At 38.1% G+C, this 21,987-nt stretch overlaps 1 protein-coding gene across 1 annotated transcript; it reads left to right on the forward strand.

Annotated features, from left to right (window-relative positions):
- Positions 1 to 409: 409 nt before the first annotated feature.
- RNF19A (ring finger protein 19A, RBR E3 ubiquitin protein ligase) lies at positions 410 to 20,058 on the forward strand (the record flags this gene model as incomplete). Its single annotated transcript, XM_082015255.1, has 9 exons — positions 410 to 1,026; positions 6,305 to 6,513; positions 8,449 to 8,593; positions 9,171 to 9,333; positions 14,252 to 14,366; positions 16,427 to 16,588; positions 17,242 to 17,455; positions 18,832 to 18,975; positions 19,368 to 20,058. The coding sequence occupies 9 exons, from the start codon at positions 410 to 412 to the stop codon at positions 20,056 to 20,058; spliced, it is 2,460 nt and encodes an 819-aa protein (XP_081871381.1).
- Positions 20,059 to 21,987: the final 1,929 nt, after the last annotated feature.

A 21,987-nucleotide genomic window follows, 5' to 3' on the forward strand; every position in this document is an offset into this window, starting at 1 on the left:
GTGCGCACACACGCATGCACACCATCCCCCTTAGGGAGCAGGGGAGTGAAGGCGCTGTTCTCGACGCTGCTTAAGTGTAACAAAGATATGCCTTGACCACAGGGACATTTCAGGCTTGTTAAGATGATAAGGTTGTAATGGATAGAAAAAGCTAACAGAAAGAAGTATTGGGTCACATGGTGAGATGATGAGTAACAAGTTATTAGAGTGCTGTGATCTTTCAGAACCAAAAGTGATGGATGTATCTTTTTTTTCTTTCCTCCAAATACAGGGAATTCCTGTGAAGAATTTACTGGAAGCGGATATGTGTGAGTTTTCTGCCTGAAGACTCTCGAACTGGATTACATAATAATATGCCTGTATCCTCTGACTCTATTATTTTGATCCTTAAAAATGATTAGGGTTGTATATGAAATTTAACCCATTTCTGATGAGTGACCTCGACATGAGTTTACATCGGCAGATGGGCTCTGATCGTGACCTCCAGTCTTCTGCTTCCTCTGTGAGCTTGCCGTCAGTTAAAAAGGCACCAAAGAAAAGAAGAATTTCATTGGGCTCTCTTTTTCGGAGGAAAAAAGACACAAAACGCAAGTCCAGGGATTTAAATGGAGGTGTTGATGGAATTGCAAGTATTGAAAGTATTCATTCAGAAATGTGTACAGACAAGAACTCTATTTTCTCCACATGTACCTCTTCTGATAACGGAACAACCTCGAGCAGCAAACCAAGTGGAGACTTCATGGAATGCCCCTTGTGCCTTTTGCGGCACTCCAAGGACAGATTCCCAGAGATAATGACTTGTCACCATAGATCTTGTGTGGATTGCTTGCGTCAATATCTCCGTATAGAAATCTCTGAGAGCAGAGTTAATATTAGCTGTCCAGAATGCTCAGAACGATTTAATCCTCATGATATTCGTTTGATATTAAATGATGACATCTTGATGGAAAAATATGAAGAGTTTATGCTTAGGCGATGGCTGGTTGCGGATCCTGATTGTAGGTGGTGCCCAGCTCCAGATTGTGGGTATGTATTTTTTCACAATATCTGCAAAACAATGACAGTATAAATAGATAATGTTCATAGCATTATGCTTTTTGAGAAGTTAATTGCTTTACCGTTTTGTGTTGCACGAGTAGGTAGCAGGCAGAATCATCTTTAAAAAAATAAAACCAAAACAAACAAACAAAAAAAACCCCAAGCCACAACCCACCTTCCAAAATAAAACCCTTCCTCAAGTAGGATTTTTTTTTTTTTCCTGCACAGAGGGAATTTCAGTAATGTCATGAAACTTACTGGTAGGTGGTTGCTATGTATCTACAGCAGGCAAAAAAAAAAAGTAGATGTTGCACTGCCAAGGCAACAGTACAGTGCTCAGACTGTACTTTTAACTTAGCTCATTTGTTAAAGCACGGTGGATATCTTGGGTTTTTTTAACTGTGAAAAATGATTGAAAGTTTTCTTTCAATAAAAAGGCCTCTCCAACTTCAGATATCTTCCATCTTGTGCCTGGTTGAGACACCACTTGTTGCCTGTCAGCAGGATTCTGATGTAAGATAATAATCAGCTTGTTCTTGCTTATTATCTGAGGAACATCATGTTTTAACATTGCTTTAATACTTAAACAGTTCTGAAACCATTCTGACACGAGTAGGCTGAATACTACTGAGCAGCCCATCGTGCTTTTCTACTGTTGGTGTCTCCTAATGCCGTTCTTCAGCAAGTTGCTTTTTTAGAGACTATGTTATCATAATGTCTAAATGTTATAGCCCTGACTGCGATCCGGATGTGCAGTACACACTAAAAACTCATAAAGATGACATCTCTGTTTCCAAGCATCACAGATGAGTAAGTAGAAAGAAGAAAAGGAAGAATGTTGAAAAAGAAAAAACAAAATAGGACTATTAGGTTGATTAGATATTCCAGTACTAATGTTCAGGTGCTTAATGTTTAGGAGGCTTTCAAATTTAAATGATACGTTAAGAAATGTATTTGAAATACAGTTTTGCTTTCATACTTTAAATGAAACAATTTGCTAATGTGGGTCAAAAGCAGGGACTGGAAAGGTGATAGCTTTTTAGGTCTGCTGGTCCAAAGTGGATGGCATTGCTGTGGCTATTGTTTGAGAAGAGAAGGAAGAATCACTTGAGAGAGAGATTGGTACAAGCTCATGCAACCAAAGTCATGTGGACAAAACCAGTACAGCTTGCTCTTAATATTTTGATACTGCAAAAAAAAAATCACCACTAGAAGGCATTATTTGACAGGCATAAGTATACTTTGCTCAAGTTTCCCTGAGTTTTGGTGTTCTGGACAAACTGTTGTTACTCAAAATAAGGGGAAAGATATAAGAACTTGTAAACTATTTTCTGTTAAACTATGTTTCAGTGATTCAGATAGTCTGCTTACTGAAGTACTAAAAAAAGTAAGGTGGATTTGTCTAATGGAGACTTTTCAACTTGGTTTTTTGTGCCTCAGTTTTCTCATCTGTCTAAAAAAAAAAATATCCTAAGTATCTTTAAATGGTTCGAAACTGTAGTGGTAATTGCTATAGGTAATACTATTATAAAATTTAAAATTGAGTTTTCAGAGCGCAGCTAAAGTTCTGAGAAATCACATGGGACCACAGCAATGTATATAGCAAATATTTAAATCATTGCTCCAGAACTGCCTACGGCATGTGGAAGACACAGTACATTGCCAGGCAGTTAAACTGTGCCAGTGTTCTTGTGTGAGGGGAACAAAATAGTACTTATGGGCAACCTTAACTGTACCGTTGATAACACGACTTTCTCCTAATATATTTCCTGTGGTAGTGAAATGCTTCACAGTGACAGATGGATTCTGTTTTTAATACAGAGGTAGTACCTCCTTACTGAATTCTCATTGCTAATTTAAAATTGGATGAAGTTGGTTACTTGGATACTTCTCAGCAGGACCATTCTTTATGGTTGTCATCCTAAAGAAACAAGAGCTCATGCAGTTGTTTTGTCCTTTTTCCCATCCTTCTCCTGATCGCTTTTGAAACCTTTAGAACCTTAAAATATGTTGGGCAGAGGGAGTTGAGCTTTCGGCATAAGATAATCTAAGAAGTTTCATGAAGAAAAACATAATACTTGAGTAAAAGAGGTACCATCAGTAATGCCTCCAGCAAGAGAAATACCTGCATATCAATCCTACAGATTTTCAAATTTACCTTCCAGGCAGCCACTGCAGCACTGTCGGGCAAGTCAGTATGTGCCTAGCTGGGAGCTTGCTGCGGCACTCGTCCCTCACCTTTCTGTTAGCCAGGGGAGCTGGGAGGAAGCACCCAGTGGGAGGTGGAAAGGAGAAGTGAGAAGCAGTGTAGAAAGTAATAAGGATTTAATGTTGTTTTGGAGCATAGAAAGAGGATGGAGGAAGGTATTGTACAGGCGTGACGTTTAGGGAAGCAAACACTATTCAGACTTTCACTGAACAGCCTATGCTAACAAACACTGTTTTAAAGATGAGGTGGCACATACAGTGTGCACAAACTTCAGATCAGCAGGCATTTGCTTTAACAATCGTGTGTCACCTCTTTTTCAGCTGTCTTTCACTCTATTTGGGGAAAAAAATGGTCTGTTTTACCTACTCTGTTGGGCTAAAAACAAGTCCTGGAGATGGCAAAACGGGAACCAAGCACATCTTGAAACAAAGTTAGCCACATTGTAAGTGGAGAACTTCTTATGATCTTCCCAACAAGAGAACTACAGGTTAGTTTGGAGGAGAATCTCTGTTGCAGTTGTTAACACCCTGGACCACCTCCCTGGGAGCTGTCAGGTCTCTAGCACTAAAGCAGTCTAATGCCAGAAATGGTCCATACCACTGGCACCATGGTCCTTCTGACCCTGGGCTGCTTCATCCTCAGCCTTTGTTGCAAGTTCAAATGTGTCCTGACCATTGCTGTTACCTGGAATGCTGTAAAAGGCTTTGGACCAGCTACATCCTGCAGTGGCTTGGTAGGGAACACTGGCAAATAGGTGATCTTTCCCTGGGGGGAAGGAGCACAGATAAGGAAACCTCTTGGGCTTCCTTTCAGACTAATTTCTTGAGACTCGGTTTCTTCATATCAGTTTTCTGATGTCATTTTAATAAGCCTTAGTGAATCAATATTCCAGATGTGTTCTGCCTTGTCTTCTGTCTGAATTATTTAATGGTTTTGCTCTGAGGTTGTATTGCTGACATTATTAGAAGAGAGCATGGATTCCTAAATTTTCCTATCTTTGTCAAGCAAAAAGCAAGTTGGGCAAAAGAGCACAAATTTCTCATTCTTCCCAATGTACATCCTTTCTTCAATTAATTGCTCTTTGCCTCCGGTTTTGTTTTACTCATTTCATTGAATTTGGTTGTTTGCCCCTTCTTGCAGCCTAACAGGAACTTTTGGCTTTCACATCACCTGTAAAATTAATGCAAATTATTGAAATTCAACCTGTAATCTTGTATGGTTTGAACTGAGATTTGCTCTGGTCTAAAAAGTTCCTTTCTAAAGGTATGCCAACACATCAATCCCAAATGGGGAGCGCTTTCAGGGATGTGCCCATTCTTTATTCAGGGTATGAATTGATACTTCATTCTGTGACCTAAACTTGAGATTCTTTGATGTAACGTTCGTGAGTCTTGGATGTATCCCTGTATGTTGAAGAAGCGTTTGGATCAGTGTCTCTTTGTGTACATACAAAGCAATTACCTCTTGAGTTGCAGTAAGTGGGAGAATAGAGCTGATTAACTTGGCAACAATATAGAAGAGTCTAGCAATTGTTGAGACAAATTTTTACTTGGAAAGTAAGAAATATTTGAAAACAAACAAGCATATACCTCATTTCTATTTATAACTACACCATCTGTAAATTAAAGGTTGAAAACTTCTTTTTGTTTGCAGAACTTTTGGCGGGGGGGGACCTCAAACATGCTGTTTTAAAACACTAATTAAAGGGATAGGATTTACATTAACTTTACAGAACTTCAGATCTAGCTACTCTAAAATGAAAATAGCTAAATTTTCAGATAGATATGAGTGGAAATAATTTGTTTAGTATAATCACTGATACAGAATATTTTTAGTTATGCAATGGCTATAAATTGGGTAGGGTGTAAAAATAAACAATTTAGCCTTTTAAAATAAAATTAACCTTCATTTGAACAACTATAAATTTAAGCCCTGCTGCATTTATAAATCTGTGAAGTCTATTCCGGGGGACTGTTCATGTGAACAAAACTATACATCTGCTTTAAGTGTTCATACCAGTGGACCTAGAATTATTTTTTTTAAAAGAAAGCTATTGCATAAAGTCATTGAAAAAATTACAATTCATAGGAATTTAGGCGCATGTGTGTACATATTTATATTTAGTATTTCTGTGAACTATAATATACATTTTCTGTATTTGTCATGTGAACTTTAAAATGCAAACCTGATGGAGGAATTGATTTGTGACAACAACTCTGTCATTGTATAGAATTGTTCATGTAGTCTCTGATTGCAAAATGGTGTAACACAGTTTTGTATGTCTCAATGTTTTTCGAGATTTTTGCTCTGTAGTATTGTCAGAGTAAAGGTGAAAATGAGGCCCTGAACTCTTACCAAGTTCTGCATTTCGAGTTTGAAATGTATTTTTAAAAAATTGTCCCAAAAATGAAATTGCCTTAATAGTTGAGAAATCAAAGTCCTTACCTGTAAAATACTTATGTTGTTGTTTTGACATACGAAGAGTAAACAAACATCTATTTATGGTGGTATTTATGATAAAAGGCAATGAGTAAAATACTGAAATGTCATGCAGTACCAAGTCAGGTGCCTTTACAGTAATAGATTACACTACAGACCACTTAGCAGGCATCCTCCCAGACTGTTGAAAGGGTCAAGCTTAAACATGCCCATAGTGACTGGGACACTTCTGAAACTATAACTTTTTCAGTTGCTTAAATACCTTGTTTTGTTTTATTGTCCCACTCTTCTAAACTGGGGTTGCTTTATGACTGTAAACCTTACAGTACTGCATTCAGCCTTAAATACAGTATATGTCAGTACTGCATGAAGTTAAGGTGGGGTAGAACAAAGTATTACAGTGGTTGTAGTATTTCTGTCTAGTCTTAGTCTAATGCTATATCGATAGTTGTGGATGGAGGTGGTATGGAATCTGTGCTGGCCACTTAATGTCAGGTCCTGATGTCCGCTGCCTTTGTACCCACTTCAGCTGCTCTGGTGGCTGTCTTGTCTGCTTCAGTCTATAGATAGGATTGTTTTTATTAACAAAAGTCTCTCTTCCCCTCTTGATCATTCAAGGTACGCTGTGATCGCTTTTGGATGTGCCAGCTGTCCCAAACTTACGTGTGGACGAGAAGGCTGTGGAACTGAGTTTTGCTACCACTGTAAGCAGATTTGGCATCCAAACCAGACCTGTGATGCCGCTCGCCAGGAGAGAGCTCAAAGTCTGCGCCTGAGAACAATTCGTTCTTCATCTATTAGTTACAGCCAGGAATCTGGAGCAGCAGGTATTTATGATTAGGATACTGTGTCTGTAAAATACCTTTTCAGTACATTTGCACAACTCTAAAAAGGAAAAAAATTGAATAGTACCATGGTAGATACTAGCTTCTTTGTCTTTCAGAAACATAAAATACATAATTTTAAGTTTGAATTCAAATATTGAATGTTATAATTTGGAGTATTCTGTGACCACAGCACCTGACTTCAATCTTACAGGCTTGTCAGCATTTTAAATTCTTCCTTTGTACCTGAAAAGTGTGAAGTCAAAGGAACTTGCTGCAAAGCATTCTCTGTGGTTGGCAGGCTGACTTCATTAGTTGTATCACTTACACACTGGGAATGCTTATTTTGTCCACTGTAGGTGAAATTTCACAGGGCTGCTAATAATAAAAGCCGTTAAAAATAAAACTCAAAAATTCTGATTTCAAAAGCAACTATTAGCCTGATGCCAGCTCTGATGTTTAACATCTGTTTGTTAGTACCAATTTATTTTTTTCAATAAAATGCTCGTCTGTCTTGGCTACAATCTTCTTAAAAGTGAACTTGTTTGTAACCTCCTCCACTCCCCCCCCCTCCCCCCCCCCCAAAAAAAAGAGGATGAGCTATTCAGAGTAGTATTCTGCAGAGCAAGAGTCCAGTTTGCTATTGATAAGAACTGGCTCCAAGTTTCACCAAGCTCTGATCTATTTGGCAACTTTTGTGTCTGCCTGACCGAACAAAGTAGGTATTTGGGGAGAAGACTCTCCCTTCCACCTTGAATGTAGTTAGAGCTGTCGTTCTCCATGCCAGCCCTAGATTTGGGAGTCTCTAATTTGTTGTTTGTGCTGGCTCATTTTAACAAGGCACTCCATCTTGTCTTAAAAATTGGCGTCTTGCTCTAGTTTCAAATACGTTTTAAAATACATTTTAAATTAGCACAGCAGCTCCTTTCCTTGGCCTTTCACACCCTCCCAGCATGAAGAGCTGTAGGTCTGCCATACCTGTGCTGCAAGAACTTGCTCAGTTCAGTTGCTGCCCTGTAGGTTGTGCATCTGTTCCTACCTGGGAGTAGCTAGTGCATCCTTTCAGCTGCTCACTGTCCTTTTTGCCCTGGAGTTGGTAGAGGTACTGTTTCTACTGGTTCTGCACCTCTTTTCCCTTTGTCCTACCTAGTAGCACAGAGACAGTAAATTCGTACTTCTGCACTAGGAGCTGCAAGTTATTTCTGCTATTGTGAGCAAATAACTTGTCCCAAAGTGCAGATGCTAACCAGTAATGTGAAGGAACGAAGATCACAACTATGGTTGTGTTAGTGTACAGGTATTTCACTGTTGCTCAATAAGCCCTTGTTTGTTAATGATAGAGCTAGTCACCTAACCACATTTTTCAATATTTGACTTGGGAACAAGGAGAGCCTCCAGAATTTTCTTTTTGCTACAATATTTTTTTCCTGGAGACTAACAAAACATGAAGTAGGGCTGTGAAAAGGACTCAAGAGGAAGTTGGTGATACCAAAGAAATGTACTTAATGTGGAAAGGGAGATGGTTTTAAGATAGGAAGCAGAGACTGAATATTCAAATAAAAGATGCATAACAGCATGAAATGTAAAAGAGGATTATATTTAAAGAGCCCATATTATCAGTCCTGTATTAACATACATATTTAATGTCCAACTCTATATATATTTTATTAAGCTTAGAAAAATCCTTGAACAGAGTGTGTGCATTAACTATTCAGTTACTTGAGTATGACCTAATATGCCTTGTTTTCATTAGTTTCCCTTGGTCCAGGGTTTACAAATACAAATAGCTATCAACTAATCAAGATTTGTAAAGCAATAATAAACTTCTTCCATTTTTCAGATAATAGTTCAATCAATTTTCCCAAACATATGTCTGTATTTTGATTAAATCTGCTTGTCTAAAGAACTGATATGGTCTTAATATTCATTTTTAAACAGCTGATGACATAAAGCCATGCCCACGCTGTGCTGCTTATATAATAAAAATGAATGATGGAAGCTGCAATCATATGACTTGTGCTGTCTGTGGCTGTGAATTCTGTTGGCTATGTATGAAAGAGATCTCAGATTTACATTATCTAAGGTACATTTAAGAAAAAAACAAAATCTGTGGTTGGTAATTTTGTTTTCTAGAGTATATAGAAGTAGATTCCTGGCTGCTGTTAAATCTGGCTTTCTTCCTCTTGGAGTAGAGGATCATAGTTGAAGTATCTGTATCAGAGAATTCAGTTAGTTTTCAGTGCATGTATTTAAATTAATGCTTTGTTATTTTTTGTTTTAAAGTATTTTGCTAAGTTTCATGCATGCAATGTGTACTTAGTACAACAAATGAAGTGTTTTAGATGAACATACCCACTATTTTTACTGATGTCTTAGTACTGCTGTGTTGTCTTTGTAGTAAGCAATACCAAAACTCTGATTATATAAGTTACCTGTGAACCACAGATTGGCATGTGGTAGTGTGCCATATCCTTCTCTTTACGTTGCAAAATATGCTGCAAAAAGTAAAAAAAGAAATTATAACTGATGATTCAGTATCCATAAAATCTGTAATACGACCCTAAGAACAATAATGCTGTAACTAGATAACAATTCAGTACTGCATAGTTATGTTGATTTATTTACAAATTCCTTACGGTTTTCTTACATCTTGCTATTAGCCCATCAGGTTGCACGTTTTGGGGAAAGAAACCATGGAGCCGTAAGAAGAAAATACTGTGGCAACTAGGGACACTTGTTGGAGCTCCTGTAGGAATTGCCTTAATAGCTGGCATTGCTATTCCTGCTATGATTATTGGAATTCCTGTGTATGTGGGACGTAAGGTAAAATGTGCTACAACTAACATGCTTCAGGTTTTACTTTCTGCATTGTGCGCCTTGGGTAATAATACTATGTTCAGTTGGCTACTTGCACCAGCCCTTAAGAAAACAACATAAACAAAAAAAACCCAAACCACCCCCCCAAAAACAAATCAACCAACCCCTGAATTGTTTAAGGATATTTGTTTCAGCTGTACAGGAAAGAGAAGCAGTGTTTTTAAGAATGTAGTTCCTCTTAAAACAGAGAGCAAAACACCAAACTATTTCTAATTTCTGCATCTTGCCATGTGTCCTGGTTTTGGCTGGGATGGAGTTGGTTTTTTTTCTTCCTGGTAGCTGCTATAGTGCTATGCTTTGGAGTTGGCTAAACCATGACACCATGGAAGTTCTTGCATGCTTTTTCAAAATTGCTGGTTTTAATCTCTGGTTTCCCTTGTCTCCCTTAGAATTAAACAGTATTTAGAAGAGAAGGAAGGCAAAAAGGAAGTCCTTTGTATTTTTCTTAAAAGCAGATTGTTACCAGTATTTTAATATAAACTTCTGCTAGTATAGGTTTGTGCATGCACATATTTAAGCATTTATACTCAGCAGCTTCTCAACTGCCTTGGGCCAGTCTACCATGTGGAGCAGTGTTCAGTGCAGGTAGCTAAACAGCATCTATCTTCATTTTACTGTTTGTGGGAATTGGCTAGAATTGACCACGTTAATCAGAAGGCAGCTGATGTATTTCCTCTCAAATATAATAGCTTTTAGTATAAAGTAAATGACAAACTACAAGGAAAACAAAAGATAATTACATCTCCTATTTGTAATTTAGGGTAAAGTAGTAAGTTATTCAAATCTTTTGGAAGTGGGCTTTTTGAAATGATGGCTTGGTTCAGCAGGTGCTAAGTGTTCAGTTACATGTACTGGATGGCGTAATCAGAAGATTTGTTTTTCTGTTTTTATCAGCATGGATTCTCACAGTGACTGGCACAGACACATAATTCTACATTTATTGCGGGGGGCTGGGGGAGCAGGGGGCGGCTTCTCTCTCACATGAGCTGTCACTGCTAGACAAAAAGTGCACGGGAAAAGCTGCATCCCTGGATGCTTTTTCATCTTTCCAGCAAGTACTCCTTACCTTCTGCTACAGTTGTTTCTTTGACCTTCCTATTCTGTTTTGTCTTAGTCCCATACAGTCATCAGAACCTTATGAATGATAAGAGGAAGAAGGCAGCAGTTACCTGTTTCAAATTACTATTGCATGTTCTGCTTTTCTTATTAGATTTTGGGATAGCTCCCCATCACTGAGTACCTTTCACATATTAACAGTAAAAGACTGAGAAAGTTAGTCTGTGAGGGCAACCTCATGAGAATTTCCATTGTACCCCACTGCATAATGGTCATTTTTCTGTGACTCCTGTCACATGTTTGCGTTTCTCTTTGAAACATCTGATGATGGAGATTCCACAGGCTCTCCAAGCCTTATTTTCTTGGTAAAATTGATTTTTCTAATGTTAATGTAAATTCTCTTCCTACACTAAATTCTTTTGCTCTATCTTCAGCACACATAAAAAATCCTTTCGCTTTGCAATATCCTATTATATATTTGGTGATTTTTAAGTCCACTTTTGTTCTTATCTCTAAACAAACCTAGCACTTCCAGTTTTCCTTGACAAACTGTCAAGAAAACACGCTGTTTTAGACCTCCAATTCTCCTCTTCTGGATTTCCTTCCAGTTGTTCGTACCACCTTTGTTTTTGTCCAATTTGAATATAGCAGTGAAGCTGAAGCATTACTCCTGTTGAGCTAAATAAGAGGGTGATCCTGTGCCTATAACTGCCAGTTATCTCTTTCTCAAGAACATACTATTTGCATTTTGTCTGCTTTAAAACATATACCCTTACCCACCGTACTGGTAATTTAGCCAATTGGTCTCTTCGTAAGGGGTAGTCTTGAACTCATTACCATTGTGCTGCATCTTAGTCATTTAAGGCCGCTTTTTTCAATTACTCAATACTAGTATGAGTTCTGGCATTCTTGCAACCTTGCCAGATTGCATTGGCTTGAAATTCAACACATACATTCTTCTCCTTCCATCTTCCAGGTTAATGAAAACATTGAATGCTCTTGGATCCAGGGCATCTCTCTTGGAAGAGTATAGGGTGAAGAGTTTCAATTTGGGGAGTAAAAAAAAAATTGACAACTCAAATGTTTTCTATCTGTTTTACATGAAGCTAATAGTAGTTTTCTGTAGTCCATTTTTCAGTCTGGACCATTACAACCTGTTGAGTTTCATACAAGAAAATGGCAAAATTATCTTCAAGTCAGTGTGTGACATCTGCTTCCCCTCATCCTCAAGGCTAGTTATCTTGTCACGGAAGGAAATTAAATTGATGTGATTTCTACTTGAAAAAAATCAGTGTGGCCCCTTTATTTCCTGCATTTGCTTTGGTATCTACAAGTTCCCAGTTTTCAGGAAATTGAAGTTCAATTCATTGCTCTGTAATTCTCAGTTTCTTGTTTTACACCTTTTTAGAAATTATAATTGCTGTGTAACTTTTTACAGTTTTCCTTATCCCTCCCCATCTATGAATAATAATTTTCAACAATTATTATTAGAGGCTCTGAAGTTGGGCCTGCTGAGATATTTTTCAGATCAGCTCATGTAAGTACGCTCTAACCTGCTGTTTTCCTACAAATCTTACTTCTTTGTCACCGGTCACCTGGCTCACAGTTGATCTTTAGCGACAACTGAGGGGGAAAAATTATTGAACAGGCCTCCAGTTTCATCCACTGGCTGTCTTTCCTTTTTGTTAAATAACAAATAGATGTATTTTTATCTTCTTCTTACTAGCAGCGTACTTGTAGAGTAATTTCTTGTTGGCTTTGATTTCCCTTGCTTTTTATCTCCTCTATTTTAACCTTTCTGACTTTGTCCTGACACTCTCATGCTGTTCCTTTATACCCATTCACAGTAATCTGACCTACTTTCTATTTTCTTAATGCTGCTGCTGCTTCACTAAAGGAAGTTTTGTTGTTCTTTTACAACATTCTGTCTGTCTTCTGCACTGGAAGAGTTTGTGCTTGTACTATGAAAGGATTTCCTTAAGGAAGTCCTAGTCCTCTCATTTTATAGATACAAGTCTTGTAACCTACCATTTTTCTGTGTTTATGGAAGTCCCTCTTCTGGCCCAGTATTTTTGTTTGTATACTCTTTATTCTTTACTCAATATTTGGAATTCTCTTATTTCATAGTCATTCCTATGAATGTAACCTTCTATCTTTGTGTTTTCAATCAGTTTCTCATCTGTAACAACTCCCTTCCATTCCTTTTTGTTACTTTATGTTTAAGGAATCCAGTAGCCTTTATAGATATCTTTGTTGTATGTTTTTTGTTTCAATAGTTAAAATTGCCCATAACAGTAAAATTCTGTGCCTCAGGTAATCCTGCTAATTGCTTAGAGCCCCATGAAACCTGATTTTCCTAAGTTTGTAATTCTTACACACACATATCGAGAGTGTTCATGTTCAGATTTTCCTTTTTAATCCATAGGTATATTATATTGAACAGGCCTCCAGTTTCATCCACTGGTTGTCTTTCCTTTTTGTTAAATAACAAATAGATGATTTTCCTAAGTTTGTAATTCTTACACACACATATCGAGAGTGTTCCTGTTCAGATTTTCCTTTTTAATCCATAGGTATATTCTACATTCAAGTGCTCCCTCACTCCATGTTCTTCTTATGTACCTCAGAGCAAGTAAATGCATTCTCGCTATACAAAGTGCAGTGTCTTCTCTGCCCTTTCCTTGCCTGTCTTGCCCGAACAAATACAAATACTTTGTTTATTTCAAAATAAGAACTACCCTACCAAATCTCTTAACTGAAATTACAACTTAGAAAGCACAACTTTCAATAAAACTTCCAGCTCATTTTTGTCATTCTTTTTGCAGTAGCAAACTGATCTAAAAATACTGTGATTCTCCTCATAGGACTCTTTTGTGTCCCTCCTTAGATGTAGTGAGGATTAATTTAGCCTCATGACAGCCATTAAAATAGTGACCTATTGTTCCTTTGTGATTACGTCTTAACCAAGAATGATGACAGATGAAGTGCACATTCCTGAAAAGTCATGTTCCTAGAGAGAGTAAACAAAACACACAAAAAGTAGGAAGTCTCTGTAAAACAGGGATATTTGAAGGCTTTTCAGGGTCATGTGGGATTTGCAGCAGATAAGTTTGTCAGACACATTTCAGAGTTATTGCAGAATTGAACCATCAGTAAGGCTTTTGGTTAGCAGATTCCCCAGTAAATAGTAGCACAGCTAAGACTCAGGTTTGCTAAAATATTTCTTGTCTCAACAGCGTGTCATGAGAGGGTTGTTATGCTAGAGCAACGGAGTTCTTCCTCTCCCTGTTCCCAGACTATGTTTGGTGAAGGCTGCCTTACTACAAGACTTTCATGGCTCTGTTATGTCAACCTCTGTTTCCATAGATCTAATAATCTCTGAAAGTTTCCCTCCGTATTGTTCAGGGGAAAGATGGCTAGGAATAAGAAGTGTCAATCTGATCAGATATGGTAATTCTTTGATCCTGAAAATTGTCTACTTTTCCCAACCACATAAGCTGGAGTAATGATTAAACAAACAAAAAAGGCTGTTTAATGTTTTAGCTCTTCTAACTTGAGGCTGAAAGTAAATGCTTAGAAAGTAAATGGATGAGAGGACTTCTAACTTTAAAGAAGTTGCCTAAAATTAAGAAATGCATACATTTTCTTTTCTTTGAGATAAGGAATAAATAGTGACATAGAATATGGTCTCTCTGGAAGAGAACAGGGTACAGATTCCAAACTATTTTATGTCAGTTCTTCCATCCTTGCAGCAATGTATTATTTATGATAATACTCTAAAAACTCTTTCTTCTTTTCTTCTCTCAAGATTCACAATCGATACGAAGGCAAAGACATTTCAAAGCACAAGCGGAACTTGGCTATAGCAGGCGGTGTAACCTTATCTGTAATTGTTTCTCCAGTTGTAGCTGCAGTAACTGTAGGTAAGCAAATCTTGCTGTTTTGTGTATTGGTAGCACCTTGCAACCAGAACTCTATAAGCACTTGTGAATAAAACAGCTGAGAAGTCTTATAGTTTCTTTTTGTAGGCAGAGGAACCGAGACAGTGAGGAGCCTGAGGTTACATATTTTTGGGGGCAGAATGGAGAATACAGTACTTCAGCAAATGCTGCATTAAAATGAAGAATTAAAAATAATTTTTATCAATGTTTCCATATTGCCATATCTGGCTCTTAAAACTAAAGTATTTAAAGCTTTTTTAAATGACTGACCAAAAAAACCCTGTTGCCACAGAGTCTATTTGTATTTTAATAACTTCATATCGAACTTCTCTCAACACAGAAGAAAAATAGTCTCTTATGCTTAACACGATAGTAGTTGACAAACTATTTATTGTGCTCTGGGAGTCAGTTTGAATTCTATCACATTCTGTCTTGTAGGGATTGTTGAGGATAGCATTTGAGGAAAATCTGGCTGTACATTACAAAATACTTGTGGTCTTACTGTGTAATTTCAAGATCACTGTAAACAAACCCTGGTTTGTGTTTAAGTGCTGCCTTGCTTCTCCTTTGTGGCAGCACAAGAATCTTTACAGTTGCACAGTAAGCTGCCATGGATAACTGATTCGTGTTAAGACCCACCATTTAGTTTCAAGCTGGATCAGTCCTCTGATCCAATTCATGCAGTTGTGTATGCAGTGTTCCCCCTTGTGCCAGAAGTAATGCTCAGAGAGGAATGAGTGGCCTCAGGAAGATAGGGCCACTTTTAGCAAGCGATGGTTTAAGTTGGCCATGAAGGCGTTAAACGGCTCGTTACCAATGGTGGACCACTGTGCAAGTGTGGATACGCCAGTCATAAAACTGTCTCTGGTGTCTGTCTGCATTGCACTGTTCTCATTGTGGTATCTGATCCCTGCCAAACAGGTAGTGGAAACCAAAGTCTCATAGATGTATTTGTAGGTCTGCTTCACCTCATTCCTTCGAGCTGTTTCTTATTCTTGAACACAGATAAAACTTGGCTTTTTAGGGAAAGCAGTTGGGTTTCATTTTGTGGAGTTTTTGCTCTTGCTGTGTTGCCGTTAACACATGGACTCTAGTCTCAGGGCATTATATGGCTTCCAAAATAATGACCTTGAGAATATGGAATTTCCTCCTTGAATGCTGAGGAATTTCTAGTGAATGGAACTTCCTGTAACTGGGACCCTTCTTTCAGGTTTAGACTGAGGAGCCTTTGCATTGGGTCTGCCTCTGTCCTGGCTTTTTGAGAATGTGCCAGCTTACCATTTTTTCAGTCTGCTGTTTTTCTGTACCTTCTGTGTACTTCCATCAGCAAAGCCATAGAATGGCTTAATTCATATGCCAAAGAAGGAACTTTCACAGTCCACTAGAAGTGGTGGGATGAATGTCTCTGTATCTGCATGTGCTTTAGCCCACAGTTTCTTTCATTGGTTTGCCTTAACTCCTGCCACGCTGCTCCGCAGAATTGTTTACTTTTAAGGAAAACTTGTATAATTAATTTTTTAAAATTTAATCAGTATGATACAACAAATATGAAAGATCCCACCGTAATAATAATACTGAGTCTTATTAAATTGATGGCAAAGCCTTGTCTGACTTCAGTGGATGGAAAATCAAGCCACTTATTTTTACATTAGTAGAGGTACTAATATTTTTAGTTTAATAACATTTGAAAGATATCTCTGTTTTTGCTTCTCAGGTGGAACATTATTACAGTCCCCAATGGAGCTTATATGAACCTTTAAAGTACTTTCATTTTGTTTTTAAAAGATGTTATGGACGTACTGGAAGTATGAATTCATCAAGTATTAAACTGCTTTGCCTATCAGTGCTGATAGAGGACACTTTACCTGCTGGAAGTCCTTTCCTGTTATTTCACCTTAGTGTTTTGCCAGTATTTCTTAATTTTGCTCCCTCTTGCTTTCTTTCACGTGTGAAATATTAAGTAATCATGGAAAATGAAATTGCTTTTATGAAAGGCTCTAAAATATGTCACATTTAATGAAAGACTGTACTTTCCTCCGTAGGGATTGGTGTTCCTATTATGCTGGCTTATGTGTATGGAGTTGTTCCAATTTCCCTCTGTCGAAGTGGAGGCTGTGGTGTGTCAGCAGGCAATGGAAAAGGTGTCAGGATAGAATTTGATGATGAAAATGATATAAATGTTGGTGGAACAAATGCAGCTGTAGGTAAGAAAATTCAGTGTTTCATTTTCTGTAAATATGGGCTTTGTGACTTATTTGATGGCCTTAGAGTACTTATTTGCAGGTAGGACTACTTTTGCTCATTGCTGAAAGGCCACCTCTCAGATGAGGGTAGCTTCTCTATGTTCATGTTGTGCTGTGCTGTAATACAAGCATTAAAGCTTTTCTTGCCCATTTTAATCGCAGCCAGACTCAAAGCTTTTCCATAGGTAAAAGTTTTAAGATAAAATTAATGTTGCTTTTTCAGAATCCTGGTTTGTGGAAGCTGGCTGGCTTTTTTACCTAGAATAGGGGGACCTAAATACTGATCTGATGCTTTGTTTTTTAATTACGTGACAATATCCTTTGTGATAGGGTCTCTCTGTGTTCCTTTACTCCATGTTACCTGTCCTATCCATGGTTAACTTTTTGGTATCTTAAGTATGTGATGTTAGGTGTATATAGCAACTTCAAGAAAGGTCTCCTCTTTTTTTTTTTTTTGACAAAGTTATCTTTTATATAGATATCTATCACTATAGTCATTTATAAGTTTTATAAATCCGTTTTCTCAGCATAATTTCAGGAACGGTTTCCATGGTCACATTCTAGAAACTAAGTTCTAATTCTATAACTGAGAAGACTTCTTTATTTCTGTCTAGATACCACTTCAGTAGCAGAGGCACGTCATAACCCTAGTATAGGTGAAGGAAGCGTTGGAGGACTGACTGGCAGCTTGAGTGCGAGTGGTAGCCACATGGATAGAATAGGAGCCATTCGAGACAACCTAAGTGAAACCGCTAGTACCATGGCCCTGGCTGGGGCTAGTATAACAGGGAGCCTCTCAGGAAGTGCAATGGTTAACTGCTTTAACAGGTAAGAGACATGCTTCCTACTGTACTGTATCTTGCTCTACATGTAAGCAAAGGAAGTGGTATTACTAGAGTTTTTTTATTTTTATTTTATTAAATTGGTTCCTATTAAAAGGGACTGTCTCCAGGAGATAGAGACAGGTCATCTCTGACAAACTTGCTGATTTCCAAGAGATCCTGCCAGACCACAGTCCTCAAAGAGGAGCTTGGATTTTTTTCAGGGTGAATGGGACCTGAGATCTTGTTCTCCTGCTTCCCAGGAGAGCAGCCTCTACCCAAGAGTCAGAGGGAGGTGCCTCATGTCTAACACAGTCATGTTCTCCAGTGCATCTCACCCCAAAGTCAGAACTGCTGACTTGCTCAGCAGTCTACAAATACTAAGCTGTGCCTTCAGAATGCCTGGCTGGAGCGTGGATTCAAAATGGACTTAGGCAGGAGGTGAGGCAGCTGAGCACCTGGCCTTGCCAAGGTGGCAACTTCTTGTCACTCATGTGCTCAGTGCCTCCTGTGAATAGGGGCTGTTTGTTGGCTGTCCTGCACCCTGAAGAGAAAGGGAGCATCTGGAAAGGATTGTTAACCTTTAGAGTTCAGGATGGAATTTGCTCTTTAAATCGGGTACTAACACTGCTTGTTTTCTTGAGTAATTCAGAAATCCAGGCTATATAGAATAAGGAAGGCAGGATAGTATTAAGAGTTGCCTTATGCTGGGACAGGTGTTTCAAGTTGTGACTGCAGACTGCGGTACAGCTATGCTCTTTTTTTAAAGAGCTGAGAGAGGAAAGCAAAGCAAAGAACCACTTCCAAATCACTATCAGAACATAAACAAACAAGGCATTTGGAAAAAAGTTATAATTTAATTTCTGGTTTATCTGCTCAGCCCAACTTAAGATGGCTCAGGTTTCTATTATTCCTGTTGCAGTTGATAACAATACAGTATAAAGCAGAGTTCTCTGCCTGTTATTTGATTAGTAATAATTTTGCAGCTGGAGAAACATGGGAACTATAATGTCTTGAACTCACGTACCCTTCTGATTGTTTTTTCCATTTGTAGAGTACAGTGCACTATCTGCAAAACAACTGTAGCTAAGCCTGGAAGTTGTTCCTGTAAATCTCAGGGAGGAAAGAATCCAGAACCTGTGGTTAACATGCAACGTTTTGCTTTGTTGGGAAATTAATCTGGTTTTGCTTTCTGGGTGTTTTTGTGTTGGATTTTTAATCAGAAAATAGTAATTTTTGACAGTAGGAAGAGAGACTCTGTTTCAGTAGGGTAAATATGTGCATACTGAATGGTGGAGAAACTCTTCAAGGTGACACTAATTTTCAACTCGCATGCTTTAACTGTAGAAGCAGTATATGCAACTCTTTTTCTTTCTCCCCAAGACTGGAAGTACAAGCAGACGTGCAGAAAGAACGATACAGTCTAAGTGGAGAATCTGGCACAGTTAGCTTGGGAACAGTTAGTGACAATGCCAGTACCAAAGCAATGGCAGGATCCATTCTAAACTCCTACATCCCTTTGGACAGGTAAGAGAAATATGGTGAAAAGAAAAGATTAATAAGCTTTGCTTTTTAAGGGATAATCTAAGCATGCCTCATCTGTTCTACTTTTATGATTTCCCTTTGAAACTGCAAATATTGTTACAAATTGAATTACATGTCACTGCTTATATTTGCCAAGGTTATTTCCAATGAGGAACACCATCGCTGTCACTCAGTACTAAGTGTTTATCTTTCAGACTTTGTTTTTTTTTTAATTTGGGCTCTTTATTTGGTTAAACACTTAACTTTTCTAAAACAAGTTACATCTCTAACTTACTTTTGCTATGTATCCTAGCAAAACAAACCCTTGCTACTTTCCATGTTAGCTGGCTTGCCTTAGATGACCACTTACACTCACGGATTCTTTCTTGTTCTAGGGAAGGCAACAGTATGGAAGTGCAAGTGGATATTGAATCAAAGCCAGCCAAATTCAGACACAACAGCGGAAGCAGTAGTGTTGATGATGGCAGTGCTGCAGGGCGAGGTAATGCCGGTTGCTCATCGGCCTCCTTGCCAGAAAGTAAATCTAGTGCCACCAAGTGGTCCAAGGAAACAACAGCAGGGAAAAAATGTAAAGGTAAGCTGAGAAAGAAGAGTAGCATGAAGATAAATGAGACAAGAGAGGACATGGATGCTCAGCTGTTGGAACAACAAAGCACAAACTCTAGTGAATTTGACTCTCCCTCTCTTAGCGATAGTATTCCATCTGTAGCAGATTCTCACTCGAGTCATTTCTCTGAGTTTAGTTGCTCAGATATGGAAAGCATGAAAACTTCCTGTAGCCATGGTTCCAGCGACTATCATACTCGTTTTGCCACAGTCAGTGTTCTCCCAGAGGTAGAAAATGATCGCTTGGAAAACTCTCCACAACCAAGTGCAATGTCTGCGCCTGTTCCAACAGCCCTGAGCACTGATGTTCCACAGCTGAGTTACATTGCTGAGGAAAGCATTAATAATGGATCTTCAACAGATGTAGATTTAGGTGTTGGTGAAATGCTGAAAGAAACAAACAACAACCATTCACAACATGCTGTGGAATTAAGCACTGCTATTCAGACTGAAATTTAAACCTCTTAAGTGCTGCAAAAATATATTTACCACTAAAGAACCCTGTCTGAAAGCTGGTTGAATTACATGTGACTTCCCTAAGTTTCAGGTGACCAGCAGAAGCAAGGTTTTGATACAACTGCATTTTATATATAGTTGTCTGATAAGGCAAAATACTTCATATGGATCTTATACCTGTGTGAAGAGACACGAAGGCTTTAACCAAGTGCATTACAGCTGTACAAATATGTCCATGTTTTGTATTTTTGCCACAACTTTGCTTGAAAGCATATACTTGGTGTATTTAGATAATAAATTGGTAAATTTGTAATATGTTAAATGCTGAAATTAATAATATGTCCTGCACTGTTCACTTGGAAAATGTGGGATTTGGGATAAATGGGTGTTAGCTGAGCATTAGTGACTTAAAACCATTCTTGTGTGAACTCTATTTAAGGGAAGCAAAAGTTTTGCAGACCTATACAAACGTATTTCAACAGTGAACATTTGTAATGATAATTTTGTTTCATAACTGGACACACTGTATTTAGAATGCATGTCGGATGAACCGCATCTCTTCAAATGGATGTAGCCTGTGTCAGAAGCGTTTGTATGTGTTTACACTTTGAGCAAGGTTATGGCATTTTACATAATTTTGAAACAGAAGAAATTGGTACTTAATACGTGGTGGAATGGAGGTATCACCTGTGAAGAACAGTGGGATTACTTATTTATTCATGCAACCAACCGTGCAGCAGATAAGGCTACTATATAGTGTATAAAAGCTGTAAAATAACAATCCGGTGATTTATAAGCATTGTAGAAAAGCAGATGCAGTCACCTTTCATCCGGGGGGAAAATGGTGCCCCGTCAATTCTTGGTGCCTTTGGAAAAGACTGGGTTAGAAGTGCCTGGTCGTTTGAGGATTTTACTGTAATGTTTTCCAGAATGTCCTCTTTGGCCACCTTGGATCACAAAAGAAAATTCTAGAGAATAAAATGACTGTGGTAGATAAATGTATAATAATAATGAAGTATTAGCCTACCAAAGACTCACTCAGGCTTTAGTGGACATGACATCTCTTTGCAAGACATACATATCTTCAGTCCTAGAATCAAAGTGCAGTGCAATGACTGCCCAAGTGTAAAGATGGGTTCCAAATATGCTGGCTTTTTTCTTTTTTCTTTTGCATAGCGAAGATGTACAGCTGAATACAAGCTGAAGTTGGCCAAAGCGCCTGCACTGTTAACATTTTTTTGCTATGTAATTCACTAAAGTGGAAAAAAAATTGCAAATATCAGAATAACAGTTAACAATGTTCTGTCTTGTGTTTCATGTATTGCCATTATGGTGCTACTGGAAGTTTGGTTGGATAAAAAGAAAATGCCATGAGCTGCAGTCCTCTTCCATGACTTATCCTCACCTGTTTCAGTAATATGCTTATAACACTAGTGCCAGTTATGTTATTTGATAATGCTTGTTACAGTATTTGTATATTTGCAATTCAGTTTTGCTCAATAATATGCGTGTAAACTGCATATCTGAAATAAATGTCTAAATACTGACTTCTAGTGGTCTTTTTAGTGTGCTGATTAGCCTTATAAAAATGTGTATGTTCCCAGAAGGAACTTTTTTCTGTAAGATGTTGACTGCTGTCATCTCTTTGCCTTTAAACATTTTTATTTTGTTAGGTGTGCTTTGGAAGTTGAATACTCTGGTACTTTGAAATATAAGATCTAAAGTTAGTTGCATTTATGTACAGAATTTCAACCTGATTTCATTTTACAGTGAGCCGCCTCTACAGCAGGCGGGGACAGTAAATGGTTTTCTGAGAGGATGCAGCTGTGGCATAAGCATGTAGCTCTGTTTAAAAATTGCACATTCTTGGTAGAAGTAGACAGGCTATGGTCAGATTGCTGAGCTCAACTCAAACTCTACTTTCTCCATCTA

Source organism: Phaethon aethereus (assembly GCF_964289735.1).
Source record: "Phaethon aethereus genome assembly, chromosome: 2".
In the NCBI taxonomy this organism is placed as follows: domain Eukaryota; kingdom Metazoa; phylum Chordata; class Aves; order Phaethontiformes; family Phaethontidae; genus Phaethon; species Phaethon aethereus.